The sequence below is a fragment of the Vidua macroura genome, chromosome 3, assembly GCF_024509145.1.
Source record: "Vidua macroura isolate BioBank_ID:100142 chromosome 3, ASM2450914v1, whole genome shotgun sequence".
Lineage (NCBI taxonomy): Eukaryota > Metazoa > Chordata > Aves > Passeriformes > Viduidae > Vidua > Vidua macroura.
The window spans coordinates 99,803,427-99,826,189 of record NC_071573.1 but is presented as its reverse complement, the minus strand read 5'-3'; the positions used below and the strand labels follow the sequence as shown (position 1 = coordinate 99,826,189).

The 22,763-nt window shown below is 40.6% G+C and overlaps 1 protein-coding gene across 1 annotated transcript; it reads left to right on the top strand.

Annotated features, from left to right (window-relative positions):
* Window positions 1-38: 38 nt before the first annotated feature.
* Window positions 39-21,776, top strand: YWHAQ (tyrosine 3-monooxygenase/tryptophan 5-monooxygenase activation protein theta). Its single transcript, XM_053972896.1, has 6 exons — window positions 39-170; window positions 1,194-1,572; window positions 16,526-16,649; window positions 19,021-19,184; window positions 19,554-19,649; window positions 20,707-21,776. The coding sequence occupies exons 2-6, from the start codon at window positions 1,279-1,281 to the stop codon at window positions 20,764-20,766; spliced, it is 738 nt and encodes a 245-aa protein (XP_053828871.1). The 5' UTR covers window positions 39-170; window positions 1,194-1,278; the 3' UTR covers window positions 20,767-21,776.
* The last annotated feature ends 987 nt before the right edge of the window (window positions 21,777-22,763 follow it).

Below are 22,763 nucleotides of genomic sequence, written 5' to 3'. Positions count from 1 at the left end.
GGCCGCGCCGCGATTGGCCGCGTGGGCGCGGGCCGCGCAGCGGGTCGGTGCGCGCGCCAACGCCCTTCAGCGCTGGCTCGGCCGAGACGGGAGCGGCTCTTTCTCTCCGCCACAGCCCCGAGCGCGGCACCGTCCGGGTGCGGCCCGGCCCCACAGCCCGGCGGACCCAGGTGAGCGCGGGGCCGCGGCCGGCGTCGGGATGGGCCCCGCTCCGCTGCCTCCTCCTGCCGCGGCCTCCATTTTGTGATCGCGCCGTGGAGAGCTCGGCGGCCCCGGGGAGCGGGAGGTGCATCCAGCGCCGCCATTTCGCACCCGCCGCCGCTTCCTCTTCCCGCCCAGTCGCCACGGGGACTCCGCTGGCCGCCCCCGCGGCCCCCGCCGTCCCAGGAGACGCGGCCGCTGAGCCCGAGACCGCACCCGATGCCTTGTACCGGGAGCCGCCGCGCTCCCCGCCGGCAGCGCGGGGCCCCCGCCGCGCCGAGGTCCGGATCGGCGGCCGCCGGGGCAGACTGGGAAGCCCGTGTCCGCCGCGCCCCGCCGCGGGGAGGAGAAGCGCCCAGGGCCCCCTCCCCGGCCTCGCGGCCCTGGCCTCGCTCGCCCCCAGGGAGGAGGGTCCTGGAGGGGTTTAACCCCTGCTGTGTTCTCCGCCGCCGAGCTCGTCTTGCTGCTTTTATTATATATTTTTTCCCGCCAGTCCCGGCATTCATACCCGCCTGCCTCCGGTGCTCTTCCGCAGGGCTGGTAGCACACGGAGGCAGGGATTTGGGCGAGGGCCCTAGGCGGGGTGGTAACCAGGAATCATTCCACGAGTGCCTGTCAGAGAGCATATTAATATGCTCACGTAGGGCACGAAGGAAAAGCGGGATGATGACTTTTTACTGATGGAAAAACAGCTATTTCCACTGCTTGGGCGGCTGGCTGCCGTCCCTTGTATAGCACCGACCGAGTGTGACTTCACCTGGGTTTCTAGGTCGTGGTTTCCCGAGGGGTGGACCCTTGGGACGAGTCCCCGTAGCCTTGCATGGAAGGGCAAGATGTTGCAGTCCGTCTCTCCAGGAGGAGCGCCTGGAGATGGGGAAGGGAAGGCAAGGTTCACAGTAATTCTCGTTTTTTGCTGGGTTACAGTGGGTGCTGCAGGATCGTGTTCGGTGGTGTTTATCCTGGCATCATGGTTGCTGTCTTCTTTCTGTCAGGTTTTGAGGTGCATTCTCGTGTTGATAGTGTGACATCTCCAGCTTCTTCTGCTACTGCACTGCTCTTGTCCCACTGCCAGCCACCATGGATAAGACCGAGTTGATCCAGAAAGCCAAGCTGGCTGAGCAAGCCGAGCGCTACGATGACATGGCCACCTGCATGAAGGCAGTAACGGAGCAAGGTGCCGAGCTGTCCAACGAGGAGCGCAACCTGCTCTCCGTGGCCTACAAGAACGTGGTGGGGGGGCGACGCTCGGCCTGGAGGGTCATCTCCAGCATCGAGCAGAAGACAGACACCAGTGACAAGAAGATGCAGCTTATCAAGGACTATCGGGAGAAGGTGGAGTCCGAGCTTAGGTCCATCTGCACCACGGTGCTGGTAAGTCGGGACTTTGTTTTTTCTTATATTTTGTTTAAGGTAAAAAAAATGCTGTGTTTAAGTGTGCTAACTGTACTGGGGGAAGCATTGGAAACTTGCTTAGGGCATATCATGCAGTGTTCTGGTGGGGTAGGTGAGGTCAGTACCATAATTTCTACAACCCTTACATGGGTCACCATGATGAGGAGGATCAACTGCACTATGCTGTTGGCCCTATATGTGTAGAGGTATTTGAGATAGTCAATTTTGAGTGTCTATGAGGTAGGTTTTTGGGTGGAGTGATCCATGTGCAGTATTTCACCAGGTAGTTGCAGAAATACAGAGAATTTAGCCTCTGTGCTGTGGTTAGTAAGCATATTGGTAAGATAAGCTGAAAATGAGGAAAGCCCTTTATTCAGATCAGCTAATAACTTGCTACAAACATTGAAACCATGTATGCATTTTGTTTACTTCCTGATGCAGAAAAATACTCTAAAGAGGTCTTCAAGAGACATTTTGAGGAATGTTTTAACATAAATTTGACTTTACAAACTTAGACATCTGTATTGAAGGGGGGAAAGTGACATGTAGCAATTGTTAGATGCAAGCTGACTTCTCAGGGTATCTTTGAGATGAGTTTGCAATAATTATGGAGCAGTGTAAAGCTAAGGTGTAAAGACTGAAAAGACACCCTAAGCATGCATCAAACCCAGAAGTACATTTCTGTGGAAGCAGCAGAATTCCAGATGCTATTGGTAGGAAAACTGTAGTGCACTGCAGTGGGAGCTCAAGAGATGTGTGTCAGCAGTGTGGAGGCTGCTGGATCCAGTTCTACATGACCAGGGAATTGTATCTGAAAAAAACTGCATGTGCATAATGCAATAGTAATTCTGTGGCAGATTAGCTTCAGTGGTTGATTTGCTCCTCTTAGTTACCATTTTTTTTTTTGGTGTCTAGTATTGCTAATGTGAGACCAGGAGGAAGCAAGTCTATAAGGAAATAAACAATTTTGAGGTAAATTTATTCTAGATTTGTTTAGGAGATGTGAATTTAAAGGTGGCTGGTTTGGAAGTAACTGATTTTTCTTCTTAAGTGTTCTGGCTCACGTACAAGGGAATGCTTCTTTGGATTGTGCTGAAAATACCTATATGCTTCCTTGTATGCTGCCACCTAGATTTGTTCTTTCTTTCTAAATCAAAGTGAGTTATCTTTCCTTGAAAATAATTTTCATATTTGTTAGCTTTACGAATCAGTTAATTCCTTAACACATTTAAGAGCCCATGCCTTCCACAAGAGCAAAATTGTTTCTCCAGTTACAGGTGTATTGAAATTGAGATATTAAGACGTTATTTTCACAAAGATGAAAAAAACTTCTGTAGGATTCTGACTTCCTGTGGCAAGAGTTTCACTAGAACCCTGTGTTGAAGTGGCAGCATTTGTGTCACTCTACTCAGTGCCCACTTGAGAACTAACTTATTGGGACCTCCATGTAAAGCTCACTCTTCAGACTTCTTAATCTCCCTTTGTCCTTTTACCAAATCGAGTGCCTTGGAGAAGGTGATGTATAAAATCTCATACTGGTTGTACCATTTTGACAAGGAACTTGTGTTTCCATAGGGAGAGGCAGTGAACCACTTCACGCAGTGTCTCTACTGTAGTTATTCTGATGGTGGCCAGCAGGTATTCTGGTAGCTGTGCTAGCACAGACCTCAAGTGTAGGGAAAGCAAGCTCTTCCTGTGCTAGATGAATTTTTCAATGCACTCTAGTCTTTCTCTGTTCTCAGCAATGGCCTGTTGGCAACTCTCCCCTTCCGGCCTGGAAGGCTGCAGGAAGTAGTGAAGACCTGCAGCTGAGCATGCTTTTCCTGTCCTGTCCTGACCTGCTGCAAAGATGTGCCTTCCTTTGGTAGGAGATGTTGGCTATCTACTGCAAGCCTTCCTTTTTTTATTCTTCCTTTGAGGGCCATGTGCAGTTCTGTTCTCTTCTGATTCCCTCCCTTTCTTCCTCCATCTACCACTCCTATGATCCGTGAGTCAGTGTGTGAGAGGCTGGAATTCAGGACCAGCAGGCGTTACAAAGGATGGGTTTCCTAAAGCTGAGCCACACAATGGTTTTGGCTCCTCCTTTGAATGATAATGTCTTCTGTACTAGTACTATGGTAACAGCTTGTAGCTTTTTCAGATCTCTTCAGCTGAATCTCAGAGATGCTTTTTTAATTCTAGGAAGGCAGCTAAACTGTAACAACTGCTGGCAAGGAGTATGGAAAGGTTGCTTGTCATCTGGAGTATTTGGATTTAGCAAGGGTGGGTGTGTTGGGTGGAGTGTGACTGCTGTTAGTCATACTACTAACAGTTTTTTCAAAAGGTTTTTTTTTTTAACTACTGGTGTGGCATATTTCTAAATCTTCATGTAGAAATACTTGTGCTAGCATTAAAAATGCTGCTATTTTTTTTATTAAAATGTCAGGAACATGGAATCTGTAATTACTTTTTTTCCTGCAAAAAATGCCCCAAGCCAGTTAAGTAAGTGTTGTTTCAGGTCATGGTTTGATAAAGAACCTAATTTTAATCACCACTAGAATAAAAACAGTCAAAATTACATTGAGATATCTGTATATAGATGTATACATAAAAATAAAACTTTTACTGATTATTTAACTGTCATTCTTTAACTGCCTATCTTGCAAGTAGGCATGATCTGAATACTTTTTAGCTGTTAATTTTATGACTGGTCTTTCAGATGAGAATAACTCTTTAATGGAGAAATGGTATGGCTGTCAAATAACTTGCACAAATGTTTTATTTGAAAGGTACACTATGAGGTTTTGCTGAGCTCCCTGTATTGATTGACTAATTCATTGGTAATGTAGAGAGTTAATGTTGAATCATCCCTTATGACTCATAGTTAAAACTGTTCTTGAAACTCTCTTCTCCTTGAATAAAGAAACAGGTTGGCAACTTAATTTTTTTCAAGATAAAGTTCACACTATGTTGATTCATATACTCTGAGCACAAAGTTCATGTTGCTTTCCCTTGACCTGAGTGATTTCAAAACGGGCACTAGATAATGTAGAAAGGGTGGATGCAAGCAGGAACTTTCATATAATTAGTGAAATGATGTGGGAAACTTTGAAGATGAAATGTATAGTATAAGGTCTGCTTACTAATATGCTTACTAATAATACTGAACTTACTGTTCAGTGGCAATAGTTTAAGTTAACTTTTGAATTGGAACCTTTCTGGGGAAGCAGATTAAACCGTTGGGTTTTCTGAGAGCCTTGGTCGTAACTTGTGTTGCATTCAGGCTCCTTTGTTCTTTAGAGAGCAGTAATGTAAATGCAGGGAAGACAGCAGCCCTTGCCTGGAAGCGCTCTCCACTTACAGCTTGAGGGTTTTTGTGCGGGTTTGCCTGTGTTCAGTTTCTAGGTCCTGATGTGTTGGAGCTGAGATGAGATTTGGTAACTATTTGCCCACAGTTTAAATCTTGATGAAGATGCAAAATCATAAGGGCTTGAAAACAACCATGTCTTGGTGTGGTTACTTCTCCTGTCTAACTGAAATGTTAAAGTGTTTTTTTAATATTCTTTTAAAATTTTACGTAGAAAAGTTACGTACCTGAGGCTTTTAAGTTGCTTCCCAACATCAGTTTTCACAGTGTCCTCTGTAAACGTTTTTACATTGTATTGTGTCAGGCCTATGTTGGCTTGTTTCTCTAGAAATGAGCGATGGCATTGTGAACTTTTAGAAATTAAGGAATACTCACGTTACTTGTGCTGTTGATTCTTTTTGCCACTCTGTGGCAGTGCCTGCAATGAAATAGTTTTGAGCTATAGGTGTGTGTTGTCTGTATTTTTACTGTCTTAAGGCTGATGGGATGCTTTGATCTTCTGAGAGATTGCACTGTTAATTGTTGAAAGCATGTATTGGTGTGTTGCTTTTGCCAGCCCCCCTTTCCTTCCTTCCTCCCTCCCTCACCCCACAAGGTTGCAATGTTGTTCCTACTGCTGCTTAACATACTGAAGAAACAATAAAAGCTAATAAAAACAAGCAAAAAAATGTGTCCACTTCTGATTATTATCCATTTTGTAGATCTAGTTCTAAAGTTAGTCACTTAAAATGAGTAGAAGAAAAATCCCTGTGCTAGAAGGTAATGTTTAGAGCAGTTTGTTTCAACAGCACAAATTGAAAGTGATGTTGGCATTTTCTTGCAGTAGCAAATAGATTCCTCATATCAGGTAAAATATCTGATGTCTGATGATGGATAACTTTGACCATAGCCCTGTTTATTCCCTACTGTTACCTTTGGCCTACAGAAAAGTGCAATCTTTGTGGTTTTTATTGCACATGTAGAAATTTGTCATATTCAGTAGGTATCAGCTTCATGCTGCTATGTAAACAATTTACCAAAATTTCATATCTTGTGAATTCTTTGTCTCTGTGTTCCTATTGTCAGGGAAGAGAGAGAGTTTGTACAGAAATATATGTGGTGTAGAGGTGAAACCCACTAAAAGGGTATTACATACAGTCTTTAGATACAGGAAACTGTAGGATGCAGTTTCATTTTGAAGGTCAGGTATGCTAATCACTTAATGTTACATTTGGATTTGAGTTGCCCCAGTTGTGGTTGGGACAGTGTTTCAAGTGTTACATTTAACCTTTTGTAAGTTAAAGAAACTGCTATTCTAAAGTGACTGAGTAAAAGGAAGGGCTACTTCATAAAGTCAGGTTGGGAACGTTACTTCTTGGCAAGTCCAGAACTGTGGAGCGAATGTGAGTTGAATGAATAGTTTGAAATAAATAATCTTTTTTTGTGAAAAGTAATTTGTGAAGAGAGAAATTATTTTTCCTTTGTGTTCTTAGCACAGCTTCTAGAAACCATCAACACATTTGTGGTAAGAATTGTGGAACTTAATGGTTTCATTTTTTTTAGTTTAATATGCTTGAAACTTGGGTCTGAGCTTGACTTATTCATAGTTTTACCTTCTGTCATCTTTCAATAGAATCTGCTGCTTGAATCCTCACTCTTGTGCAAAGAGAACTTAATCATTTCTGAAAAGGGACTGATTCTTGCAGAAACAAAGCCTGGAGTGCACCAAGGTTCTTGAACAGACTGTGAACTGTTAGAGAGTCCAGCTAAGAATAGTTCAAGTAATTCTGATGGTAGCTGAAGCCTCCATCCCATGCAGTCATTGCTTGCTGCCCCCTCCCCTTACAGCTGTCTAGAATTACTTAATTTCTTGGAGGACATTTATTGCTTTGGTGGCCTTGAGAAAGTAGGATGTGCTCACTGGGTCAAACTGGACAACAAAGCCAAAAATTCTGGTTTTCTGCTAATGCAGTGAAGCTTTTAACAGATTTTGTAAATCACTGTCATGCTTACCTGCTAGACAGTTGTCTCACAGGCACTTCTACTACCTTGGATACTAATGTGAAGAGGTGCCTTTTTGAAGAAAAATACGGAAGGCTGTATGTGAGAGAGAGAGAACTTGATGGGGAAAGAACACACCTGAGTTTGAAGGTTATTACACTTGATTTCTTTATCATGACACAAATTGGGGTTGTTTAGCACAGTATTAAAGGAGTAGATTTTGTACAGGCACTGCAGCTTAGTATTCTGGTTTCAGTAATGGGGGATGCCTGATTTTCAGAGGCAGGTAGTGAGGAAAACAGCAGAGGAAGGGCTGGTAAAAGTGCATGGGTATGCTTTGTAAATTTGGTAGGTGAAGGTGCATGCTTGATTAACCAATATTTTCATATTTATCTTTATGCTCTTGGCCTTTGAGAATGAGGGGCCAGGTGCTTTCTTACTGCCAATAAACTTGAAGCCAATTTTGTCACAAACAGGTAAGGTAAGTAATAATTATTCTTGAGCACTGCATCTGTGATACTCAGTATAGCTCCACCAAGTTTATTGGAGGGGTGTTTACAGTTCCTCTTCATCCTTTCTGCATCCCAGGAACCTGGAACCAACATTAGAACACTTCAGCTCTGCATATTGCTGATTTGTAAGCTTGTCATTCGCTAATCCATCCTGTACATCTGAATATATATCACTGCCTGATTTGTGTGAGCTAGGCACTTAGGAGAGGCAGCTAAACAATTTGAGTGCTGAGTTTCACATCTTGTAGTCTGTGCCCCCACCAGAACATCAGATGTCAAGATCTTAGAGCTGGAAGTCCTGAATTAGCTATGATTTTGCTTGTACCTTTCTCTAAATTTGTTAAAGTAATCAAGGATTTAATTTACCAGTTTCTGATATGGATAAGGGTTTGTTATTTACTCTATTACTCTTTATTCTCTCCTTTAATTTATATGATCTATTCACTGAAGTAGCCTGATATATGAGTAGTGTTCAGCTCTGAAAACAGAAGAATTTGCATTTGCTTTAATAATAGCTTTTCTAAATACACTATATATACTTTTACCTGACACATCATTGCTGGATAAAACTTCTTCAGGAAGTTTTGTTCTGAAGTCAAATATATTTTGCAAAATTCTTGTAAGCAGAAATTGTTTTTAATAAAAGTAGGTAACAGGGCCTTAGGAAAAAGTCATGGCTCACTTTCTGTGAGATGTTGTTGTAACCAGGTTATCTGAAATGTTGACTTCAGTTTTTCTGACCTAAGGTTAGACTTCATTGTTGTATGTTGTCTCATTTGGGGAATAACAAATTACTGGCACACTCCCAATCACAGTCCCAGTAGACTAAGTAAAATAATATATTGCTGGCTTTCCTTCAAGATAAAGTTGGATGATGCAAAAGGCTCTTCCAAGCTACACTATGCAATGGGAATAAAGTGCATCTGTTGTGTTACCATTTTGAGTTTGTGGTCCCAAACCTCTGATCAAGAACTCCCAAAGAGATGAGAATTAAAGCAAGTCAAAATTAGTTCTTTGCATAAGGGCAATGTACCTTAAGACCACATAACTCCCGTGTGCTGTTGTTCCTCTTGAGTGCTGTTAGTCTAGATATACCTTGGCCAGTCATTTAATCTTACCTTTGGGTTTCTGTAGCTGCAGAGCATAGAAGTATTTTTAAATGAAAATTTAGACTTTTTTTGTTTAATTCCGTCATATTACACAATGTCATGAATGGATGCTGAAGTAAACTTTTAGATGGCCAGGATTCTGAAGGGAAGGATTTGGTGTCTAAAATGTGTGTTTGCTTAGAGGAGAAGAGCGCTTTGAAGTATTTTGAGGAATTAGAAGTATGTAAAATGCAGTCACAGAAGAATGTTAGAATCAATTTGAAATAAATATGTCAGATGCCAAGGAACTTTTCCTGAAAGCTTTTGGCTGTGTTGTATGGCCATTAATTCATCCAAAATTTTTAATTTTTGAAAAGAGTAATGACCTTTTTTTTTTTTTTAATACTCATTTCTACATTAGATGGGGGAAACTGGAAAACTTCAGGCTCTTCCATAAAAACTTAAATAATTCTCTGACTTTCACTTGGTTGTTCATTTTGTCTGAAAATCTATAGAAAGGAGAACTTGCATTTCCATACACTTGTAGTTCCTGGCTTACATACTTCTCTGGGGACCACAGAACTTCCTAACTTGAGGAGAAGTATAAGCAGTGAGTGTAAATTCTAGATTAAATTAATCTCAGCCCCAGGTGGGAGTAGTGTGGGCAGACGTGCTGTAGCTCAGGCTTCCAGTGTATTTGTTAAGTAAGATTCCAGATACTTCATTCAGGGCCAGTCTAAAGTATTGGCTGCCAGTTCTTGAAACTATATAGACAGAGACATGGAACTAAATGGAAAAGATGAATTAGATCACCCTCTCTGTTTTCATGTCAGGTACATTTGTCACTGCTTTCAGTAGTGCTTTGTCAGGTCATCTTTAGGCCACGCCATTACTGGAAAGGTGCACACATATTTTCCTCAATATGTAAACTGAAACACTGTTAGTCTGGAAAGGTCTGTATGAAAATCACTTAATGTTCTCCCAAAAGGAGTTGATGCATACAGCTTGAATCCTGAAGGATGAAGAACTCAGTTCCGCTGAATTACACTGTTGAAAGTAAAGTGATCTTACTGTTGCACCAGGGGACTCTCCCTTTCCTGTCAAGAAAACAACTGCTGAACGCTAAAAAACACCTAGGTTTCAGTGAGTCATACTGTGGACTTTGGAATGACTGATTTTACTTAAAATAGTCAAGAAGTCTTAAATACTACTCTGCTAGACGATTAAAACAGGCAGTCATTTGTGAGTAGAAGCCTTATTGAAAGGTCTGAGCCCACACCAGTCATCTCTGCTGTCAGAGACTTAGGAATATTTGATGTGTTTAAATTCACATTTAAGTTATATTAGGTGATTATGTTGGTCTGAGCTGCCTCACCAACTTTAGCTTTGCTTTTTGACTGCAGCTGGGGTGGAAACCATTTCTCTCTATGCTGCTTCTTGTTTGTTTTTTTTTTTTTTTTTTTTGTATTGGGTTTGGATGAACCATCAGAAATACTTGAGACGGAATAATTTTTCCAAATATTTTGCATACTGCAGCCCTGAATTTATGTAGCCTCATACACTCATGGTGTTCCTGTGAGATGCAGGCTGCTCATCTAGATGGGACTCTGATGTTGAATCCATGTTTCAGGGTGGTGAGTTAACTTGCTAGAAGTGTTGACATGCTCTCTGTGCCTTGTGCATTATTTTTAGACACCTTGTCTCAAAATAGGTTTATTTTGAAATTGTTGCTACACTTGCATGTAACTTTTTGGTTCTCTGGGGTTTGGCCAATTAGTGTGTGGTACAACATTAAGTAATCAGTTACTTGCTGTTACCCAGGTAACATCTGTTCTCCTGGCGGCTGTGCTCTTTAATAAACAAAACAAGCCAAAAGCACTTAGAGCTCAAAATAGAGAACATTCAGTGTCAGTTCAGAAAACAAAGAAACATCGAGGAAATAGCAATAAAATGCAGTCTAGTTCCTGTAAAACCCGTGAAAAATTGGTACTCTGTGGAATGACGACACCTTCTCTGCCGGCAGGTCTGAGAACACTTGGACAGCTAAGAGCTGCTGAGCAGAAGTTCAACTTGGGTTCTTTTTTCTTTTTTTCCATATAATTGAACTTTTTCCATTATGCAGTGAGGAAGAATATAATTATTTTGATATTATAAGCATTGATATTGATTAGTTTGTTCTTCTGTCAAAAAATTACTACTGTAGGATTTTGGTTTTTTCTCTAGATGCTTTTTGTGTCATATGAGTTCAAGCCAGGTGAAGGACATTGTTTTAAATTACTAAAACCTGCAAATGCCAGCTACTTCACACAAACTGTTAGGATGTTCACTTTTAAAAATAGCCTTTAAAATTACATTCCCAGAAGATGGAGATGGTGCTGAAATAAGGTATTTTAAACATCTTGAAGATATATGGGCTTAAGGCTCAAAGGTATTGCTGAAACAGTCTAACTTGAAAAATCAAACTTTATCCAACATAGACTTCATTCAGAAAATTCTGTGCCAGCCGTTTAGAGCATCGACACACTCCTCCTTGCTAAATACCATGCAGCAGCTTAAATTTTGGAGGGCATTGCTGTTTCTGATGGTTGCTTTTACATTGACATTTTCCTTTTAGTGGAACAAAATTAATGATAAACTGTACTCAGTGATAAAATGCAAATGACAGTGTAGATCTGTCTTTTAATAGCATAACATTAAATAACTTGGTGCTGGTAATGTGACCCAAACATGTCATAGGTGTTGACATCTGAGTAATGGTGGCATTGTAAATGTTTTGAGTTACTTGAGTTTACCACATTGAGAACTTCTGTCCGTACCTAGGCACATGTTGTCTTTAATGTGCTTTGAAAATTGGCCTCAAACTAGTTGTGATGAGTAGATAATCTCTGGAACTGATCTGGTTCACGTTTATCCTCTGGTATTGAATGGTTAAGTGTGAAGAATATGCTCACTAGCTAGTGGCATTAGAATATATGAGGAGACTTACACTCATGTACTTACTAGTCTTACTGAAGTCCAATTCTAAATGGTACAACTGCTGAAGGAAGCTAAAAGTTCAGTTGGGTATGCAAGATGGGTTTTTTCCTAAATTCATCTTTGCTTTTTATAGCTGGATATGTGGGAAGAGAAAACAGCACAGTCCAGATAGCAGTGGTATTTTTCTGCCACTTGAACCTACCCTGTAGTTAAACTGTATAAGAAAGTATTTTCTGTACACTACGGTTGAACTTAATGTCTCAATCAGTCTTGCCTTTTAAAATAGGCTTAGGTGGGAAGAGAGTGGTGGGACTTTCTGTTACGATGTCAGCTTTTTCAAGGAGGTGTTGCCCTGAAAAGAGATAATAGAAAGCATATGTGGAGTGGGACTGGAACATGAATTGTAGGGGAGGTGTGCCAGTGTATTGTAAGGAGTGCTGGATGCACACACCACAAGTAATTATTAAGGAGCTCTGTCTTCAGGGAGCTGCTTCGTCTGTGTCAGACATACATTCAGGTAAAGGTATGGCTGACATTCCTTCAGGGCTTGCTTTTCATAAAGCTGAAAAAATGGGGAAGTGATGAGAGCAGATATACTGACTTAGTATTTCTGGCTCAGGTTAATTGCAGTGGTCAGTGAGTACCGCATGTTCAACCCTTGAGCCTACTTAAACAGAAGGGGAAAAGGACTGAGAGGATACTTACCTAGTTGGTAAAGAACAAAAGTAGAATGGAGAAGAATCCAAAAAGGCAATTGAAATGTAAGTTTCACTTACATGTAGAGGAATATGTTTGCCAATGGAGAGAGGAAGAAAAAAAATCAGCTTTTAGGGGAAGAAGTATTTAGCTGCCAGGCTCCCAGCCTGCTCCCCATGGCTTCTTCAGGCGGCTGCAGACCTGTTCCAGGGAGCATTAGCCCTTTGTTGCTGGCATCTCTATAGTAGATAAATAAGCTTTCCTTTTATAGGAGGGGAAAAGAATATCATATATGAGAATATCATGCTGTTAGGATGACAAGAGTGTTAGCACACTGTGAAGGTAGAAATAAACTGAGATGGATGAGCAACACTTAGGAGAAGTAGAGTGGGAAATATTGTCATGCTCTAGGAGGACCAGCATGCCACTTGAGCGTAATATGGCAGTGTTGGGGGAAGCAGCAGCTACCAACCACAGGCTGTCACACTGCAAGCCTATTGTAGTGCAACTGCAGTGGCCACAATGGGTTTGGTCTGAGGATAGAGCTTTGATTCCTGCATCTTCACACGGCTCCTGGTTCTGAGAGTCACCTGCCATCAGGGCAGATCAGCAGCTCGAACATCATGTGACTTTCATGCGGCTTCTGAGGCGTGTTTCATGTTGCAGAGCACATAATTGCTGGTTTTTCAAGACTTGGTTTAGAAGGTGATGGGAAGAGCTGCAGTTCTTAAGTGATGGTAGCAGCTGTATTTTAATATATAAAAGGGATGGGCACATTCACTGTATGTGAGCATGGATGGCAGTCTACTGTATTGCCTTACTTCATCCCAGAATCATGCCTCTGTCAGTGCTTGTGTCTGCCTAGGTAAAATCACAAAAACTTTGATGCTCTCTGTGGTCTGCTTTATTGCTTTGCCTGCCTGTAGTAATTTTATTTAATATCAGCTGATGTTTAAAATAAGGATTCCTGGCTAATTTCTGTCCGCTGGAAAGGTAAAAAAGTCCAGGTGGGGAAAGATGAGAGTTTTCTTGGCTATTACTGACTCACGGCAATGTAAAGCAAAAAATTTGGCTTACTGTGCTCTCTGCTCTCACTACCTCACCAATATTTTGTCTCTGAAAAGGGAGGCTAAGATGCCTTACCAGAAATGATGATGATATCCTGAGATGAATGGCTCACGAAATACATCAAATAAATGACTGATTTGAAAGATTAACATCTGGCCTGATAAATAATTAGCTTCACTCAAAGTCTGTTTGGATTCTGTTCTAACCTAAGGTATTCATAAATGAGATCTGGTTCCATTTAAGGCTATTAAAAAACCAAAAATGAATATCTAAAGTCCAGAATGAAAATGTTCCACACTAGCTGAAGGAAAAGGCACAGGTCTCTTCCTTACTTGTGTTATTGTAAGGATTAGTAGGCCCTCAAGATGAACTGGGAGTGGGAGCTGCTGGGCTACTCAGCTTCTCCACCTGAGAAGTGCCTAGGAAATAACCCACTCTTTGCTGTCTAAAAATCTGCAGCTCATTCTCAGCATCATTTTTTCTCTTAAGTTTCTCAGAAGATTGGACAGAGCCACTGGTTATCAGATCTGCGTAATGAAGGCAGCATTTTAAGGATGCACTGACACACAGGCCACAGTGCTGCTTGCTTGTGGTAGGGCTGCCACAGCAAAATCCTTTCATATTCCCAGAAAAAGTGTGTGGCCTACCCTATCTCGGGGAAGGAAAAAGTGGGCACTGATACTCTAGGGAATGTAGCTTTCAGATTTGGCTTAAATTTGCCACGCTAAAGCTTTCCTGTAAACATTCTTTAGTGTGCACTAGATTCCAGGGGTTAAGCATTTTTCAGTCATAACCAAGCCAGATCAGCTCTAGAGGTAGAGCTGCCTCCAAAGACAGAATTTTGTAATAAAATGGGTAATACTTTTTGTGTGCTAAGTATACAGTAAACTTCTGTGTTTTGGAAAGCATAAAAGAAAAATGCCTGATTGTTCCCTTGTTGATATAGTTGTAACATCTTGAAAGTTTTATTTCAGTATTTGAAAGATGAATCAAAGATAGGATTTTGCTAAATATCTAGTTTAAAATGCTGTGTAATATCTTCACTGCTTGTCTGGTCAGTGCTCCTTAGACTGTGGCACAGTTAATCTGAGCACATGTATAGATTACATCTCTGCTACTTAAGGTAGTCCCAACTGTAGGATGGCTTTTATAGGCTGGTGGTTACTCTTCAAACATGGATTTATGCTAAACCATAGGTGTATTATTTGTCATGTTTCATCATTCTGGGCAGTTTCTTGGAAAATCAAACTCAAATGTTAGACTTGAGGTTACCATGTTGTTGTCTCTGAGACTCTGAAACTGATTTGTGTAGCCTTGCACTTTTATGGCTGACGTAGACATTGTCAAAGGAGAAAAGCAACAGGAAAACATCAAGCCAAAATGTGAAGTTTTTTTTCCTTTGCAGAAATCTGTAGAGTGGGAATAACTCTAATACGGAATGATTCATGCACAATAACAGTATTACTATGGTGTTGTATTACCCATCTGCCTACTACCTTTTAACTCTTGTTTTGAAACAGACCTAAGGTTTTACTGCTTTTTCCATAACACCAGTGTGCTGTACTGTTCTATATGTTTGCTCAAGCCCCTGCATACTTGACTGTGTTAAACTATTACACAGATTCCTCACTTATACCTTTGCCAAATAGCCAGCGTCTAGGCTTCGGCAGTGGTTTTATAGCCTTACAGAAACTCCTAAAAAAGTCTGTCTTTGATTTGGTGGGTGCAAGGGTATGTCAGGCTTGGTATCATCTTACCTTCTGCTGTTTTCTCTAGGATTGTATCAAGGGCAAGTATGACTCTGTACTTTCCTTACTGTCTTGGTGGGAATCTCTGAGGGAGCTTGTCTGGCACTGCAGTGTTGTATCCATGGGCACATACAGTTTGGATGCAAAAATGCTTTTTTAACCCAATTGGAAGTACCGTACTACAAGTGTCAGTTTAAAATAATTACCAAAACCTCAAATGGACTTGGAATGAGTAAACACTTCGAACTGGACTGCTTTGCTTCTATTGATCATTAAAGGAAGTAATAATGGTATGGTGGTGTGCATAGGGAGTAAGTTTGTGTCTAAAATTAGCTTGTTCTGATTATAGTGCTCTAGTAGCCAATTAAAGTGCTAAGGATTTTTGTGCAGAAAGCTAAAGTTCCTTGCATATTTCCTTTCTAGCTGCTTCATGAATTTGGATACATATTCCTGTAACAAAAATCTTAACTAGCCAGCCAGCTGCAAGCTTTGTGGAAACTTTCTGCTCCTTTTTTGACCTGTTTACTTTCCAAATAAGTAAATGCAGATCTTTATCATTTACATTCCTACTGTGAAGTTTTCTCTGAGTATTGCAGGGTTTCCTTGAGTGTATCTGAACTCATTTGCGTCTTTTGTCAACTCTGGAGGACATGGGTGGTTGTAGTAATAAGTTGGGTAAAATCTCTGGAGTTCAGGGGCAAGGTCAGCCAGAAGCTGCTCTGCCGCTTGTCAGTTCTCTGAACTACCCTGTTCTCTAGGGGAAAGTCCTGTACCTTTTCTCTCCTTTTTTCACCCCTGTCTTAGGATGACTTGCAGCCTTGGAGAGAGACTTACCGTCTCTTGCTGGAGGCTTGCAAACCTTTCCTTGTCCTTCTGGTATCAGGTAGGGCAGTTATGAACAAGAGGTGATGTTTGCCACAGCTCAGGGTGTGCTGGAGAGCACTGTATGGCCCTTCCCGTTCTGGGATTGGCAAGGCGGTATGAAGGATGCCTCCTTGCTGTGTTGGAGCCAGGTGTTCCTTTAGAGCCTTGTGAAGAGCTGGTGCAGTTTGGTGAGGTTGGCTGCCAACTGAATGGGTTTGAATCCTTGACTCCCTGTAGTAGGTGGGCTGGAGATTCCTTATCACAAGTCTAATAAACAGAATTGATAAAAAAAAAGTAGCTTTGAAACTTTGTGTTCTGTTTTGCTTTTCCAGTAAAAGCTTACTCATCTCCATGTTTTTGAAATGAGAAGTGTATATCCTGAAACTAAACTTGGTCCTGAAACTGTACATCAGTTTCCTTTCCTTGTTACTTGCAGTCTGATTGGCCAGTTGTCTGTTCATTTTAATGCAGTCTCTGTTTTGTACCTATACTTGGTTTGTTAGAATAAGTGTGCATCTATCTAAAATGCCTTAGAACTCTTTTTAGCCTTGTAGCAAACATTTGAGTCCATGTAAACTTCTGGGAGAGAAGTAGATTGAACTTAGTTGCAGTGGTGTTTGTAATATGTCAATGTGTGTTTTGTTGTTGTTTCAGGAGCTCTTGGACAAATACTTAATAGCTAATGCAACTAATCCAGAGAGCAAGGTATTCTACCTGAAGATGAAGGGAGACTACTTCCGATACCTTGCTGAGGTTGCCTGTGGTGATGACAGAAAACGTAAGTACCTTGGGTCTTTCACAGCGCTGGTCCGTGGGTGAGGGGCCAGGAAATGAAATACAGAGTCCAAGTTCACATGAGTTAGCTGTGTTTCAGACAGAAATCTCCAGTTTTCATACAGATAGAGAGCAAAACTCTGACCAGACCTTGAATATGCCAGGGAATTTTAGGTGGTGTTCCTGTCATCTACCCTAAATTCCTGAATAGTTTTTCCATAATGCTTATTCAAATCTTATGGAAAACAATGTAGGTGATGTTTTAATGTTGCTTGTTTGTAATTCTTTACTAAAATAAAGTTGGTTGGGGAGAGTAAACAAATCTCTCTAACATTTTGTACTCCATGGTAGAGTCCTGTTGGTTTTTAAAATTTAACCATTTCACTGTGAAGCAGACTTCATTGTAGTCACCTATGTTTATAAAGAAGCCACAAAATTACTAGTTGATACTCTAGCAAAAAAGCATAAGCTGTACTGTAAAATGATTGATTTTAATGGGAATTTGAGTTTGCCCTTTTGGATTCAGCAGGAAAGGCCTGGAAACTGCCACTTGATACTGGGCATCTTGAGACTGTAGACCTTTCCTAGGAGTTAGAACAGGTGCATAGTTAGTTGTAAGTATCTCAGGAACCTCTTCTGGGGAAGATTTTAACTCTGTATTGAGCAGATGTATTGAATTAATTATTAAAACTGCCTTGCAAGGTGCCCAGATGATGTTGTGATGTTAAAAACTCTTGGAGTGGCATAAGCTAGTGATCTGCTTCTACATAACAGACTAAAATTAGTTGTGCAGTAGTGCTGTGACACAAAGGAGAGGGACTGCTGGAACACGTGGATGCTGCGTTGGCTGTCCCTGGCATTGGGCAGGGCAGGATCTGACCCTGTTGGCCTCCTGAAACCGATTGCAGTGCACAGTGGGAGGATGGGACTGGTTGTCTCTCAGTAAAGGCTTTGTTAGTCTCCTCTATTGTAGGAGCGTTCAAGTTGAAAAATGAAGACATACAGAATGGAGTAAAAGTCTTTGCATTAATGTATTGCATTCAGAAATTCTTAACCCTTAATTTGATTCAAGTAGCAGCAGCAAGTCCATCGGCAGAGTAAACTTGCCTTTGGCTTTCACAAAGATCATCTGATTTATATTTTGTCTCAAGGAACAGCTACAAATCTGGGCTTGTCCAAGCATAGAAATACCAGCTCCTGTTTGCTAAAATGACTGCAGTTAAATGCCACACATGCTAATAGGGAATACAGTGCAGGAGAAATTGATTGATACAGCTTTGTTAGCAGATCCTGCTGGGGTTTAGCTCTGAAGCTACAGTTTATATGTATCACCATGCGGACTTTTCTGCTTAACTTCTTGCAAACTTCAAGACTTTAAGCTTTTCTGATCTTCCACCTCAAAACATCTGTTTATTTTCTCTGCTTCAAATATATTTTATGTACTTACGAGTTAATTTATCTCCTGGATTTGCTAATTTTTGTCTTCTTTCACCTGTTCTCAACAAATGGATAGTCCTTTAGCACTCATTACTGTGTAAATATTGCAAATCCAAATCTGTCTTGACTCTTTTTCAGTACTTATTATATTTTACTTACCAGGTTATTTTACCAGCATTTGCTGGAGTAGTGCCAGTACTAGCTAGCTCCCTCACAGAGTATTTTGAGCTCTGACAATGACCTTTCTTTTCCTGCAGTCTCCTTCCATCCTGCAGCGTGTTTAAGGCAGCTGTAGGCTCTTTGGTTGTCTATCAGAAGTGAATCTGGAATAGATTATAGGTAGCACTCCTGAAGTACTCTGACCTGATAACCTCTTTTTGTCTGTGGTGTTTATCCCAGTTATTTTGGGCACAACATTGGGGCTTTTTATCTTGACCTGTCCACACGCAGATTTTGGAGGCAAACCTTCAATTTTTCAGAAACATGCTGTACATGCCTTCCAAACTTCCTCAAGGAATTGAGCCTTGTTTACTCTGCACACATAATTCACATGAACATGTCTATCCTGAGAAAGGAAGTATGAGTTCTGTAGAAAAAGTAATACACAAATGCTTCCCCCGTCCCGCTCAAGATTATCAAAGGCCACTGAAGACTGAAGTAGTCTTGGATGCTTGTGTTTACCGAGTTCTGTGTGTTTATCTCTCTTGAATACCTTTGCCTGTAGTAGCTTAGTTTGTTCCCTGTGCTTTGTCAGTGTGGCAGCTGTACTTAAGATGGGTGTACAATCATTACTTTGATTAAATAAGTGTACTGTTTTCCAAAGAACAGGTTTATGTACAGCACTTTAGAGTCTCCTACTAATGGAGTTATCTAGGTAGGAATAGCTTTAAAAAAATCTAAATTAACCCAATACCACTTTGTTTGTCATTCTTTTACAGAAACAATAGAAAACTCACAGGGAGCTTATCAGGAAGCATTTGATATCAGCAAGAAGGAGATGCAGCCAACACATCCAATTCGCTTGGGTCTAGCTCTTAACTTCTCTGTATTTTATTACGAGATTCTCAACAACCCTGAGCTTGCCTGCACACTGGCAAAGACAGTAAGTCACTTTTTTTTTTCCCAGTATGTGTGCAGGGAAAGTAGAAGAGAGTTTATGCTTAAAACTGTATGAATTATTACTTCCTAGATTCTGTGAATGAAGTGATCATATTTAAAGTTTCTGATTTCCTAGCTCATATGGTTAGTGGGATTAAAGGGGTACAAGCAGGCTGTATTTACAATGTGACTTAAATTTTCAGCAGCATGGGAAGCTTTTATTATGTCTTAAGTATGTTTTTATTTCAAGTAGAGCAGGTCATTAACTTCTGATGTTGCTTTTTTATTTTAAGCTGCCTTTTCTGATAGGTTTAGCTTCTGCTTGCTTAATGATCAGTTAATAGAAAGGCTAAAGATGATGTAATTATTCCAGGCGTTTGATGAGGCAATTGCAGAACTTGATACACTGAATGAAGACTCATACAAAGACAGTACTCTCATCATGCAGTTGCTTAGAGACAACCTAACAGTAAGTTGCTTTCTTATGTATTATCTGGTTCTTTTCTCCAGGTGTTTGCTTAGACTGAATTTGATGGAAAAAACCGCTTATTTTCCTCTCACACAAAGCACAGCACTGACTTGGGCTGTTTGCCTATGATACCTTTTCATAACTTAGTTTGAATGTTATGTAAGTTGATGTCCAGCTTCATGCCATGTAATGTGGAATAACAGCCCGGTTAGCTCACATTCTTCCTGGTGTGATGGCCTTTATGGTAGAGGGGAGAAAGGGCATTCCGCCCAACCTAATGTATAAGATAGGACAAGGAATTAAAAAAGGTCATCTGTGATCTGTCAGGGAATCTTACTCAAACTTTTTTGATGACTACCTCAGAACAGTTTCTCCTGGTGTACATCCAGTGTAGTTTGCTTTACTTGTTGTTCTGATTTTCATTCAAAAGCTCTGAAATTTCAGTGTACTAAGAATAAAATCAGTTTGTTTGAGTATGTTGTTATAATGATAAACCATTTAAGAAAAGTGCTTTATGGAACAACTAAATTGTATTAAAATATGCAACTATGGCAGTTTTTCAGGGAATATCCTCTCTGAATAACTACTGTGTTTAAAATTATGACAACAATTATTATTTTGCAGTAGTCCTTCAGTACAAGTGTCTGTGGTTAGCAGAGTGAAGTGCTTAGCTTTGATAACCAAAGTGGCAATCTACACTTGCAGGATTCAGACTGCTGTGTTTGAAATGGAAGTTGCCTGTGGAGCTGCTGTTGAGGCTGTTGAATGGCGGGGATAGATGGCACAGCTCACTGTTAAGCACAATGGAGCCATTGAGAACATGCCTGCTCTGCCTGAGGGGAAGAGCTCATTGTGCCCTGTGCATGGGCACATGCACCCAGCATGTGCCCATTACCTCTCCCCCAGCAAGTGCTGGAAGCCAGGGTTGTGCAGTGCCAGTGCACTGGTACTTTGTGGGCAAGTCTAATTCATTATCATTTCCTTACACTCAGTAGTTGTCTCTTTGGAATTCAAGCTGCACTTCTGAAAGCTGACACTTTTCTTCTTTTCTTTCTAGTTATGGACATCAGACAGTGCAGGAGAAGAATGTGATGCTGCAGAAGGTGCAGAAAACTAAACTGCACATGGGGCGTCATTCTCCCTTTCCTTCTCAAAAAACCTTTTTACACGTCTCCATTCCTTATAGCTCCACTCGGATTTCCTATAGCAAAGAAAACCCATCCATGTGTACGGAAATCAATTTATAGTCTTTTCACACTGCAGCTTTGGGAAAACTCCATTCCTTGATTTGTGTTTGTCCTGGCCTTCCTGGTGTGCGGTTACTGCTGTAGAAAAGTATTAATAGCTTCATTTCATATAAACATAAGTAACTTCCAAACACTTATGTAGCGGACTAAAGTGTACCTGGTATTTAAAAACAAATCTGAACCAGTTCCTGCCAGTTGACTGTGTTTTGTATTACAGTAAGATACGAAAATGTAGTTAATTGCCACTAAAAAGTGTTCCACATAGCATTTAATTCTCCACATTCCCTCCTTATTCTGCAGGGTTTCCTTTCCATAATTGACTTTCACATGCTACTGTGTATTTGTTTCAGTAGGAATATGGAAGTTCTGGGCCAGATCAAGTTGAGAATTTAAAGTTTGGAAAACCACAAATTGAGTTGCTTCCCGTATCATGTAATACAGAAGCTTGTGTGTTCAAAAACAGGGGCTTCTCTTAATCTTCAGTTGCTGCTGTTTAAGTTGATATCCCTTCCCAATAAAAGTTCACTTACACTCCTGCCTTTGTAGTTCTGGTATTCACTTTACTATGTATTAGAAGCAGCATGTTACTGCTGGAGTACAGGCAGTGCTTTTTGGCAGACTAAAGTGCATGTCATTTCTTAATACACTGGAATGGGAAAACCAATTGAAGTTCACATGTCCAAGTATAAAATTTAGTACTTTTCCATGCAGGTTTGTGCACATGTGAGAAGGTGTCAAGTTTGTCCAGTGATTGTTAGAGAGTTTGGACCACTATTGTGTGTTGCTAATCATTGATTGTAGTCCCAAAAAAGCCTTGTGAAAATGTTATGCCCTCTGTAACAGCAAAGTAACATTAAATAAAATTACATTTTATAAACCACCTACTGTTGACTTGTAACGATTCCATATAATAACTTAAGGGCTGAACTTAAAAAAGTAAGTATCTAGTGCTGGAAGTGTCTTTCGCAAATTTATTGCATACTTCTTAAAAGAAAAGTCTGCTTTTAAATGAATTTGTTTTAAAAAAATACCCTGGATAACTTTTCATAGTTAATCTGACATGTGGACTTCTTAATAACTAAATCTCCTAGAGGAAATGGATTCACCTTAGTAATGAACTGAGAAAAGATAGCCAATTTCTTGATACTCTTACAGCTTGCAGATATTCTAAATGCTAAATCTAAATGATGCAATTTTTGTAATCTATTGGAGTTCTCTGCTGTGTTCTCTTGTTGTGTTTTTCCTGATGGATCTCATTACAGTGTTCCAGCTACATGTTTAGTAATGCAGAGGAATTTATCCTGTTCTAGAATGTTAGTGTGCTGCTACATCATGATCTGCTTTTTCTTGTTCTTAGACTACATGTAGTGTTACTGTTTTCCCTCATTTTTGGAGCTTTTTGTAACAATATGTTGCTCTACTTTTTTCTTTTTCCCTGGATCCCTTAAGAGTTGTTTTTTTTTCCCTAAATCTCTACCTCTCACTTTCCCATACTGGTGGGTTTTTGAAAATATTTAACTCTTGTTATTGTTGTGGCTGGACAAGAAATCACATTACAAAGAAGGATATATATTACTAGTCCTTGAAAGCTTCTGGTGGTATATCTTCCACCTTCCATGTTTTTATTCATTCTTTGAGTGTGCACAATGAGTGTTTCTACAATAAAACTGTTGAGATTCTGTGCTTCAATTGACATGCATTACTCTAAAAAATTGTATCAATTCCATTTTCTTCATGCAGTCACTTTGAATTGCTGTCAAAGTATTGTGTGTCAGGACTCTACATAGTAAACTCATATGCTTCTTAATCAGTGTTCTGGTTTCATAATTTCCTCTCACCCACACATTTCTTACTGATCCTTTGTTTC

What these genes read in the sequence shown, in the direction of transcription:
- YWHAQ (XM_053972896.1), top strand. Translation starts at nt 1,279, where the DNA reads ATGGATAAGACCGAGTTGATCCAGAAAGCCAAGCTGGCTGAGCAAGCC. An exon ending in CCATCTGCACCACGGTGCTG is followed by an intron (nt 1,573 to 16,525) that starts GTAAGTCGGGAC and finishes TTGTTGTTTCAG; the next exon opens with GAGCTCTTGGACAAATACTT. An exon ending in CTGTGGTGATGACAGAAAAC is followed by an intron (nt 16,650 to 19,020) that starts GTAAGTACCTTG and finishes ATTCTTTTACAG; the next exon opens with AAACAATAGAAAACTCACAG.